The sequence below is a fragment of the Onychostruthus taczanowskii genome, unplaced genomic scaffold, assembly GCF_017590055.1.
Source record: "Onychostruthus taczanowskii isolate IOZ18803 unplaced genomic scaffold, ASM1759005v1 scaffold18, whole genome shotgun sequence".
In the NCBI taxonomy this organism is placed as follows: domain Eukaryota; kingdom Metazoa; phylum Chordata; class Aves; order Passeriformes; family Passeridae; genus Onychostruthus; species Onychostruthus taczanowskii.
In genome coordinates this window covers 11,279,710-11,291,254 of record NW_024499017.1, presented here as the reverse complement: position 1 = coordinate 11,291,254, position 11,545 = coordinate 11,279,710, and the positions used below count along the sequence as shown (strand labels likewise).

The window sequence follows — 11,545 nt, the reverse complement described above, 5'->3', positions numbered from 1 at the left end:
GGCAAGATACATCCAGGTAGGGAATACCTACCTTGGGCCAGTGACTCTTGTGGATGCTGTGGTTAATAAGGCACCTACAAGGGAATGATGAGGAATTCAGATCCCTTTCTAAACTGGATTACCAGACCCTGGCTTTCCTTCAGACAAGGGAAAATCGTGTTTGTACCACTTATTTCATTGACCATTACTGCTATTCCTAGAGGACACCTCTTTTAGATGTGCTTGCTCCTGCTCCTGCCACTTCATGTTTTACACAGCCATAGACAAAACTATCAAATCAGTGCAGTTTCCTGTAACAGGCTTTTCCCATGTTTTAATGACTGTAACAACCAGAGAGTTCAGAAATACACAGTTTTTATTTCAAAAACAAATCTGAGAGAAGAGAGGAGCTGCTAAATTGGGTCAGTGATCCACGTAGCCTGAGGTCCTGGTCGTCATGGTGGGGAGCAGCTGGAAGTTTGGGAAAAACACCAAAGGACAGAGCATGGAATGATCCCTCCCAGTGCATTCCTCCTGCAATCAGACTTCCTTCAAATTGCCTCCAGACCACCCTGGTTAGCAAGCACTGAAAGCTGCACTAATAAAAATAGATCTCATTTCTCTCCAAATCCTTTTATACCCTTGACCTCCCCGGCATCCTGTGACGAGTTCTACACTCAAACCAGTGCTGGTTTTTTTTGCAGGGAATTACATTTTTTTGGAAAGCTGCTGCTTGCTAACATTGCTGGGATGAGCTTGTAGATGATCACGGGGGAGAGGCATCGGTGGCAGGGTCAGGTCCTTCTGTTCTGGAACCAAGCTGCAGATTTGGAACCGGCTGGGCGGCCTCATCCCTGCGGGAAGAGCAGCGATGCTGAGCTGGTGTCTTGTGGGGAGGAGGAAGAACAACACCCCCGCCCTTTCATTTGTCCCATGGGGTTGATTTGGGAGCAGATAGGAGGTGGAGCCGACGGGAATTGTGTCAGCACTGCCAAGTGAAGGCTCCCTGGGGCGGCTCCAGAGCTGGCAGGGCTGCCCGGGCTTGCGGAACGAGCCCGGTTTGGGTTTTATCCGAGGCTTTCCCTGCTGGGTCATTTCCTCCACCAGGCAGGTTTGGACAGCCCGACAGGGGAGGGAGCAGGGACCTGGCAGCAGCTGCAGGTTCAAGTTCAACCAGCAGGTATTTTGCACTTTTGGCCTGTTTTATGTGCTTTAAATATGTCTGGTTTTTGGAAGGAGCTGAGGTCTCCATCTGCTGAAAGTCATTTATGGCATTTCCTCTAGCAGCCAAGGATGAGTGTTTATTTTAAAAAGCAAACAAAATGTAAGCAACAAAGTCTGCCTTTTTCTTTCATGAGAGCAAAGACTCCATATGGAAAAGGCTCCAGGGAAAGAGTGACAGTCACGTGGCAGGAGGAACAGCACTTCACCGAAATGGGAAGCACATTCCTTGTGGATATAATTTTGTCCCTAACAGAGCCATTTCTGTGGATTTTCTGTGGGGATTTATCTGTCCAAATAAATCCTTGAGTGATCAAGTTTAACCCTGCAAACTGCCTCTGTTTGGGGTGAGAACTATTTATTTCTATAATGGACAGATTTTCTAAGTAAGAGAGTGTCTAGAAGGGAGCATCCTACAACTCATAAACCTACATGGAGACCTATATAAAACCCACATAAACCTATATGACAAATTGCTGCACCCATGAAGTGCTTGTGCAATTATTCCTTTTCAAATAATATGAGTGCTTGTCAACTTAATAAACACATTAAGCACTAAATGAGCAATATTTTTTTTTACATCAGCTAAAAAAATCAGTGCATTTATACTTCAAATATCTATGGAGTTGTAACCATCCAAGTCAACATAGGAGGATGGGAGTTTTTTACCTCTTCTTGTCTGTCATTATTTTACCTGTAATAAAATTCAACCAGGCCCCAGCCTGGTGTTAGCCCATTGAGTTGGAAATCTGCAATGCACTCGTGGAAAACTCCACTCCCTGTCAGGCCATTGTACACCACGGGGCAGGCCTGCTTATCCAGAGCTGCAGAAACATCAAAGCTCTTGCCACCTTGGAGAAGAGTAAAAAGGGAACAATGTCACCAACTTGCAGTAGTATTTTATCTCAAAACAATCCCAATATCTATTATTTTTGTGTATGGGGGTTTTTATGCTTTTCTGAATAGTGATAGTTCTATCTGCTTTGTAAATCAAGTAAGCTGATCAATCATATTTCCAGCTGAACCCGCCTCATAAAAGATGTTCTTACACCCCAAAAATGTGGAAATCACTATTTTATATGGATTAGTATAAGCAGCAGTCACCACAAACAGAATCTGTAACTCTCCCTCTGGAACCTGTGGCCCTGATCCTGCAGAAACATTTCACCCAGGACACACCACAACTATAATTTAATTTAAGCAGGGAAGTGCCCATGGCAGTGGAGTTGGAACCAGAGGATCTTCAAGTCTCTTCCAACCCAAACCAAGATTTTATGGTTCTAAGCAGATTCCTCAGGGTGTAAGATGATGCATTCCCCAGGATCACATGGAATCTCACTGAACAGTCTTTCCTCCACTAAAGGAACTGCAGGCCAAGAAATGAAGGCAGAGGTAGCTGGACTGTGTTGAGCTTACCAGCAGTAAAACTGACTCCATACTCATCCTGGATAAGCCCATCCTCAGCCAGCTCAGCCAGGGAGGCATTGGACCACTCAATGCCAGCCTTCCTCCCATCAGGAAAAAACACGTAACCTACAGTGAGGCTGAAGGGGACAGGAATGCAGCAGGTTTAAAGTTCAGCCTAAACTCAAATGCACCAGAACAACAGCAGAGAGAATTGGGACTGTTCAGCCTGGAGAAGAGAAGGCTCTGGGGACTTCCAAGAGAGCTGGAGAAGGACTTTGGAAAAGGGCCTGGAGTGCCAAGGTATGGGGAAATGCTTCCCACTGCCAGAGGGCAGGGTTAGATGGGATATTGGGAAGGAATTCCTCCCTGCGAGGAGCCAGAGGTCAGGGTTAGATGGGATATTGGGAAGGAATTCCTCCCTGTGAGGATGGTGAAGCCCTGGGATAGGGTGCCCAGAGCAGCTGTGGCTGCCCCATCTCTGGAAGTGTCCAAGGCCAGGCTGGATGGGGCTTGGAACAACCTTGGGGCCAGGGACATTGGTCTTTAATCCTCTGGCTGCAGAGAACACAGTGAGCAAGGCAGGGCTCCTGTGGAATGCCCCACTCCAGCTGGAGCCTTCTCAAACAGCTGGGAGTGCCCAGTTTGTACCTCTAAATCATCCAGACAGACAGACAGACAGCTCCATCAGCCCTCAACAATCAAAGGGAAAGGAAACAAAGGAAGGTAAAAGCTGTCCTTGTGACTAACTGCAACTGAAAAACTGGGAGTAGGGAGCATGAGGGCGTGGATGAAATTGGGCTGTGCAGGTTCAAAGCAAGATTTCACACACAGGTGTCCTGCAGAGCAGCTTTTGCCCCCTCTAAGAAGAGTGGTTTCAGCAACATGAAGTTCTTTGGTCACTTACTGAGTTGTGGTAGCTGGCATGTTGATAACTGTTAAATGTGCTGCAGTCCCATCCTGCAAGAGAGAAGAAAGAAAAAGCAGCCAGAGTTGTGCAGATTCATTTCTGAGGTTACTTCACTGGCTGGACCAAGAAGACACTGGATAGAACTCAGCTTATGCAATGTGCTATGGCTTCACACTTTAAAATCCTCTCACTACCTTTTCCATGAGAATCTGGCTGCAAACAAATCCAGGAATATAAACCAAACACGTTCAGGACAAATTAAGGACAACTGGAACAACAGAAAGTCCACAGCAAGAGGACATAGGAAGGAAAAAAAGCCTGCAAAGTACAAAACTGGTGTACTATGACCAGATTTCTCTTCTAACCTGTACTCATCTATGTCTGGGGACAGCAGATTGGGAAAATGTTAAGGAGGAACTGGAATCTCCTGGTTTTACTAATTTCTCTTCCATCCTTAGGTCTGGACTCTTCATGCTCTACTTGGGCTGCTCTGAGGCAAATTTAAGCCTCCTCTAATGCTATAAATAAATGTACAGACACTCAGGGTAAGAGGACTCCAAACTTCAATCTGCAATAAACTTCTTAATGAAGTCAGCTGGCTTTTAATTAGGTGCAGAACAGCCACAGTCACTTTGAGTCTTGAAAAACAGGACAACAGGGAGAGGTTGGTTATACACATTGTGGTGCCAAAGCTCAGTCCTAGTAAAAGATACACAGGCACATGATAAATCAGGATTTGTATAGAAGTGGGATTTTCCAAGCTGGGAAAAGAATTTGTATTCTGAATTCAGTCTGAACCCCTGTAATGCTGCCTATAATAGAGAGTTTTGATTTATGCCTGGCTTGTCAAAGGAAATGCCTTTTCAGGAGCATCTGCTGGGCTTGGCTGGCAGCTGGCAGGGCCTGCCCTCAGCATGTCCCTGGGCTGTGTGCTCCCAGCAGCCACAGCTCTGCCTCTCCCCCACGCAGCACAGCAGAGAATTATGGCTCAGCACAGGCAGAAATATTTGCTGACTGCTGTCATGAAGGCTTAGGATGCTTCAAACACCTCAGGCTTCCCATTAATGGGAATCAGCACTGCAGCAGCTCCACGGAGTGCTGGGTACTTGCAGCAGCTGAGAATCTCTCCTGGAAAGCTGCCTGCCTAATTTTTCTTGAAAGAGCCCAAACAAACTGTTTCAAGTTATCAAACAAGTTTTGCTTCAACCAGTGTAGCAAAATCTCAGTTTTTACACACACAGCTCTGCTTTTGAGAGCTGCTCTCAACACTGATCTTGGTTAATGGTGCCACCAGTGAGCTCTTCTGACTGTACACCATGGATGTTCCCAAATCCTTATTTCTGGATACTTAAATATGCCTGAAAAGCTCAGAAAAATTTCCTGGTTAAATCCCACATTGCCATGTTAATACCTACTTCAAAGTGTGCCAAAATCATGACGTAACGGTGAATCTCAGCCCAGCTCCGGACACCTGCAAAAAAAGAACAAAATCCCCCACCCTGGAGTTTCACCATTCCTGGGAAATGTGAACTGTACCTGACTCCACAATAACCTTTCTGGATAAAGAAATATCCAGTAATTGACAAGATGGTAAGCAATGTATGTCCCCAAACCAGTGTTGGCATTTCCTCTTGTCTTCATCGCATGCCCAGGCATGGAACTGGATATTTTAACAGATAATCCTTCACCTCACTGCCCTGCCAGTGCCAGCTACACTGAAGGCATTCCCAAGGGAGGGAATTCTTCCCAGTGGTGTTACCATAGGAGTGGCTCCGAATGCCTTTGAGGGAAAGTTGAATTTTCCCAGCACCTTCTATTTCAATCTCTCCAACAGACCGGCCCCACTGCTCGTGTCGGAAATGCTGCTCCCTTTGTCTGGAAGAAAGAAAGGAGTGGGTCAGCACAGGCAAGAGCTCCAGCCCTCCTCAAGAAGCCTCAATGCCAATCTGATGCATTTATCTCCTAAAATGAAGGAAATTTCAGAGATCTGGACCACGGTTATCCCAGATTTTACATATCACTTCTACATTTCCCAGTTACTGTTACATAATGTGACACTTGAGACTGAAACATCACCCTGACAGAATATAAAATAACCTTTTGTTTGAAGAAATGCTGGGCTGCCAAACAGCTGCTGCTTAGAACTCAGCAGGTATCACCAAAACACACACATTACTGATATACATAATTTCACACCATTGATTCTCACATTTTTAGCTCTTCAGAGCTTGTATAGTGTTTAAAACACCCACTTCAGCTCCTTTCTCATATTATATTCCTTTTCTTAGCTATATCTGGACCATTGACTTGGGAGCTGCCTAAATCAATGAAAACAGAAATATTCCTGATGCTAAGGGTTTCATTCAGATAAGAAATATTCCTGATGCTGAAGGTTTCACTCAGATATCAGGAAGATCCCATCTGTGTGCAGGATCCCCCAGGTGTGGTGTGGCATTGAAACCAAGAGCCATGTCCTTTATTACAGCACTTCAAATTAAACTACCTTCTATTCAACTATATATTCAAAATTCAACCTTGAAGAGAGGTGTAGAAAAAATTACTATTAACCCCAGAAAGTATTAATCTTGTCTCTCACTTTTTGACCCTCTGGAAGAGCTTGATGGTCCACAGCTCCTGGGCTAAAGCACGAGCAAATGTGCTGGGGTTACTGTCAACATTAAAGTTAAAAACATCTGTGGAGTTCTCCCACCTAGAAAAAGAGAGAGGAAAAAAAAAGACATTATTAGCATTCAGCTCATACTAGGCCAAGCTGTGCACTTGCTACTTTGACAGAGGCAATCTTTGTATTTTATTGGAAAATTCTGATTTTTTGCCATTTTAAATGAGCCACGAGCTTACTGTACATCCCAAAGCAAAGATGAAAAACTTACTGCAAAGAGAATTTAACTGGTACAAGTTCTCCTTCCTCTTCACTCCACTGCTGTCTGTAGGATCCTTTCCTGCAAGGCAAAGCACTATAATTTTATATCACTCCTAAACAAACAACAAAATGTTTCTTGCATGTTTAGAATTGGAATAGATGAATCTATAATACTCTATATCACCAGATTTATTTTCACTCCTTAAAAATCAAAGTGTCTTAGTTACCAAAGAGCTTTTGGTTCATGCTGGTTAAATTTAAAATAAATTAAATATATTTCCAGGTAGTGCTGAAAAAGCCTTGGTTTTATGTGTAGATAAATGAAATTAGGGAGTGCTGTAATACCTGAGTAATCCATCAAAATTTATCTTCCAGCACATTTGGGGCTCCAAGTATTCCATAGTGAGTCCTCCTCCACTCCAGATCTCTTTGGATTCATCTCTCACCATCATGTTTGGGTGCTGTGGGTGCTAAAAAGCGGAAACATTTCAGGAAAACATTTGCTTAATTCAATTGTGAGGATGCCACAAAGCAGTCTTGTTATACTAAATATTACTAAAAACCCAAAATAACGCACATCAATCCTCTATGTTTTTTTTTTTTTCTATATTCTCCAAATAGGATTTCTCCTGATTTTTCTGGTCATGGCTACTTAGTGAAAGAGATTTGTGAACATAAAGAGAGTTGAGTGCAAAGGGATTTATGTCAGGTCTTCTCTCCTTCTTTAGTATGTAGCCAGCTCTTAATAAAAAAAGAAAATCCTCAGGCAAAAGTCTGATTAATGATATCTGATTAAGCTTTCTTTTCAGTGAGAATGAAGCAGATGTGCATAAAACTCCATAAAAGCTTTCCCCTCTCTTTTAAAGAGGCAATTCCAAATGGTTTTTATAGCATGAAAATTAAAAAAGGGGGAAAAACCAACCATAAGCAGAAAATGGAACTCATCAACCATGTGCTGCACCTGATTGGAAAGACTGGAAGCTCAAATTCCTCCTGGGGGATTTAATAAGGCACCTTTTAGAAAATGTTCTGTTTTGTGCAGATTATGGGAAAAGGGAATGAGTGTCAGATCCTACAAAAAAACAGGGACATAGCCAGTACTCTGACCAGTTCTACCACTGCCTTTAGACACAGCACTGGTGCCTTACTGGTGTGAAGATGCAGAGGACATGAACCTTGGCTTGGGATCCCTTCAGAGGTTTAAGAAGGGAGTTAAGCTCTGCTCCTGAGCATCACCCCACATGCAGCACTTACTTCAAACTCGCCTATCCCATCCAGCCTGAGGAAGAGCCACATCTCACAGAGGCCAGCGGGACGTCGGGCGAGGCGAGCAATCACAAAGGTCCTGTTGGTCTCTGCAAAGCCGGTGAAGTACAAGGAATCGAGAGCCTGGGGAAAGGGAAACGGATTTCAGCTCCAGCTGGAGGCAGGAAAGCTTTTTTTTCCACCATAGGCTTCTGCTCAGGGATCACATTTTGCTTTCGCTTTTTGTATTTCATAGCAGGCACCCTGAGAACAGCCAGGGAGCTTTAAAAGCAGCAGTGAAACCTCAGCCAAAAGAAAGGAAAGCTCAAAAGAAATGGGGTTGGGCAGGGAGGGGTGCCAGGCACCGGGATGCAGGGAACAAAGGGAATACCTGAGGGATTGCCAAGGGGACGGAAGGGCTGGAATGTAGAGGATGCAGGGGGGTGGAGGTGGTGTAGGTCCAGGGAAGTTTGACTCCAAAGGGGAAAAGGTGTTCTACTGGAATGTGGGGATGCTGGGGATGGGAGTTCCAAGACTGGGGGAACGTGGGGATGCCAGGGATGGGAGTTCCAAGACCAGAGGAACGTGGCGATGCTGGGGATGCGTATTCCGAGACTGGGGGAACGTGGGGATGCTGGGGATGGGGGTTCAAAACCTGGGGGAACGTGAGGATGCCGGGGATGGAGTGCCAGGGGAACAGGGAGATGGGAGCGCCAGGGATATGGGACACCGGGATGCCAGGATATGAGAATAGGGTGTCGCAGAAGCGGGTCCCAGGGAAGGGGGTCTCAGGACCGGGGGTCCCGGGCCACTCACGTGTGGGTCGGCGCGGAGCGGGCGCGGCCGGCGCGGCTCGGCGGTGCCTGCGGCCACTCGCTGCCGGCAGGCGCCGAGGCAGAGCAGGAGGCAGCCCAGGGCCCAGCGCTTCAGCGGCGCCCAGGAGCCGGGGGCGGCCGCTCGTCCGGCCCCGAGCAGCGCCAGCAGCGCCGCGGCCACCAGCGCCAGCAGCGCCGGCAGCGCCGGCATCGCGGGGAGCGCGGGGAGCGGAGCGCGGGGTGCGGAGCGGTGCGGGGAGCGGAGCGGGGCGGGGAGCGGAGCGGGGCGGGGAGCGGAGCCCGGTGCGATGCGGGACGCGGTGCGGGCCGGCTCCGGCCGCCCCCAAACCCCGCCTCGGGGCCGCTCCTCGCCGCGTCCCGGCTCGGATCGCGGTCATTTCCGCGAGGGGCTTGTCCAGCTGCGGGAAGTTGGATTTGCTCGGTTTAGTTACTGCGCGCTCCAAGGGAAGTTCAGGCGGTTCTCCTGGAAGGACGGACACTAGAGGAAAGCCTCTAGTGATGAGTGCAGAAAAAGCGGGTGTTAGGCTCTCTCTTCCCCAACTCTTTGCTGCAGATCTCTGAAGGACAGTCCGTTTAAGATTAGAGATATGAAATAAGTGTTTGAAATGCAGGGTGGTGAAACACTGGCACAGGTTGTCACAGAGGTGGTGGATGCTCCATCCCTGGAAACATTTGGATGCAGCTTTGAGCAACCTGCTCTAGTTGAAGATGCCCGTGGCAGGGGGGAGTTGGACTAAAAAGGATCCTTCCAAATCAAACTATTCTATGATTCTGTGATCCTGTGGTTTCTGATCCCGGGCTCTTGGCATCAGTGGGTCCTTCTCTTGCTCCAGCCAACAGGCACCAGCCCATTTCACTCAAGGAACCAAAAAACCCACCCGCAGCAGGCATCTCAGCATCTCTTCAGCAGCTCTTGTAGGTACCATTTCTAGAAGCCATATATTTGAAGGCTTTTGGCTGGCTGTAAGAGATCTTTTTTATTCCTTCCACAATTAGCATTTAGTCTCATTTCTCTGCACTGAAACAAATCCAGCCTCTCAGGAGAGGCTGAAGTGCAGCTAATCTTGGAGAAAGCTGGGGCTCTCAGAACCTGTGCTTTCTTTGTCTCCTGGGTGTTTGGACTCCCTGTTAGCTCTCCAAACTTCTCAGCAGATTCCCTGTTACTTGCAAAAACATTTATTGTGCATTTTTATGTCTTGTGCCTCTGTTTGGTTTTATAACCACCTCTGCCCTGGTTTGTGTTTAATGGATCAGCGCTTATGGTTCTTTCGATTTTCCTCTCTGAATGTAACTTGTTTTTAATGACCTCCTGAGCTCTGCTGCTCCTTTTTGTCCTTTTCCCAGTTTGTCCTGATACTGATATGCACTTACACTGCCTTGGTGATCATGTTTCTCTTGTTCCCTCAAAAGCTTTTAGCGCCTTAGATGTTCCTTTTACCTTCCTGAAAATGTTCCTCGGTTTTACATAGCTGCCCTTTTCTGAGACCAGGCACAGCTGTTCTGTGGCACTTTATGGCTGTCCATGGGCCACATCAAATTAAAAGGAGAAGGGCAGAAGGCACCAGAGATTCAGACAATGAAGTTCAGAAATTAATTTCTGTAAATCACCATTGCTTCAGCCAATATTGAAGGGGCACATCCTAAAGTTAAGCACCTAGAGCAGGCAGAGAGCCAATAAGGTTGTTTTCCAGAGAGTCAGAGGGATAATAAGGTTGTTTTCATACTTCAGATTGTGCTGTGGAGGGATTGAGAACAGCCCGAAAGAAAGAGATGTGTCACAATGTTATCACCCTGCACCTGCAGCAGGGCAGATGTGGCTCAGCCCACAGGAAGGCTGCAAAGGGAATGGATTATGAAAAACAGCTTTTCTTTTTTTGCTAGAATCTGAGCACATTATTGACACAAAGCAATAGTCAGTGGGGAAAGATCCACACAAATGACAAACCTTTGGGACTTTACAAACATGCACATAATTAAATCCTCCTCTGAGGTGGAAGGTGCTACAACAAATGGCAGATTCTTTTAAACTCTTGTTTTCCCCAATGCAACCCACGAGCAGCTTTGCTGCCCTTCCCCAAATTGCTGGAGTCCTTACACGAACCATTTGGATTTCAATATTTGCATGTCTGAGGGGAGGAGAAACGCTGTGTGAATATTTCATGCCTGATCTGAGTCTCCTCAGGCCACGGTGAAGGCATTGTGTGTGTGTCCCTGAGGAATCTGTACCACAGATAAGCTCCTTCCTTCCTCCGAGGACAGGACATGGAAACAATTTGTTTCGTGCCACCTTCTGTTTCCACATTTCTTAGGTAATTTGTTTGAGGGCTTGAAGTTATCTCCGGCAAACAATTTATCTTGGCAATGTTATTTGTGGTGGAAATGGGTTCCAAACCATCGGGACTTGCAGAAGAACCAAAGTCCCGGGGATGTTTTTAGCGTGACAACACCAGCTCCCTGGGTATTGAAACAAATCTAAGAGCTGCTCCACGTGTTCTGCAAAAATGTGGGGAGGAAAACACTCAACGGATTTGGTTTTTTTAAGATCAGGAGGAAATCAGGAACCTGCGACCGATGCACGGTGCTAAAACACAATGAAAAAGCAAGCTGAATTTAAGAATTTCTGGTTAGCATAAATTTAAACTTCTGCATAAGGTCTTAAGCATCTGCAATATTGCTAAAATAAGATGTCACACTACCTAACTTTTTTGTAACTCCTGGGTAATTCTGGTATTTCAGCCAGCCTGAGATAAAAAGCACAAGAATGGTAGTTTTCTCAAGGGTTAAACTCACTGTAATTGAATAAATAATAATAGAATATTCTTTTGTTTTCATTTTTATTCCTGCATAAATAACATATTAGTTACATTAAGGAAAACACCGAGGGAGAAGGCAGCTTAAGAAAATTATCATCTCTTATAATTTTGTGCCTATAAATATTTACATCATTACATTTGAAGAGCACAGACATTGGCATAGATGAATTTATTTTCGTATGTTGCAACCAGCTGTTGGGAAATAGAAGAAAATATGTCAAATCAAGCTTTTCAGAAGTCCCCAATATTTCAGCAC

The 11,545-nt window shown here is 45.9% G+C and overlaps 1 protein-coding gene across 1 annotated transcript; it reads right to left on the bottom strand.

Moving 5' to 3' along the window:
* Positions 1–343: 343 nt before the first annotated feature.
* On the bottom strand, positions 344–8,718 carry LOC121333907. The gene is made up of 11 exons (XM_041400693.1): positions 8,457–8,718; positions 7,650–7,784; positions 6,741–6,865; positions 6,406–6,474; positions 6,111–6,224; positions 5,274–5,389; positions 4,930–4,985; positions 3,512–3,564; positions 2,617–2,744; positions 1,895–2,051; positions 344–833 (listed from the first exon to the last, which is right to left on the bottom strand). The coding sequence occupies exons 1-11, from the start codon at positions 8,664–8,666 to the stop codon at positions 746–748; spliced, it is 1,251 nt and encodes a 416-aa protein (XP_041256627.1). The 5' UTR covers positions 8,667–8,718; the 3' UTR covers positions 344–745.
* Positions 8,719–11,545: the final 2,827 nt, after the last annotated feature.

Bases quoted from the DNA above. Each gene is read 5' to 3' on its own strand.
- LOC121333907 (XM_041400693.1), bottom strand. From the start codon at position 8,666: ATGCCGGCGCTGCCGGCGCTGCTGGCGCTGGTGGCCGCGGCGCTGCTG. The intron at 6,475-6,740 runs GTATTACAGCAC...TTTGCCTTGCAG, and splicing joins AATTTTGATGGATTACTCAG to GAAAGGATCCTACAGACAGC. The intron at 2,745-3,511 runs GTAAGTGACCAA...TGTCCCCTTCAG, and splicing joins ATGCCAGCTACCACAACTCA to CCTCACTGTAGGTTACGTGT.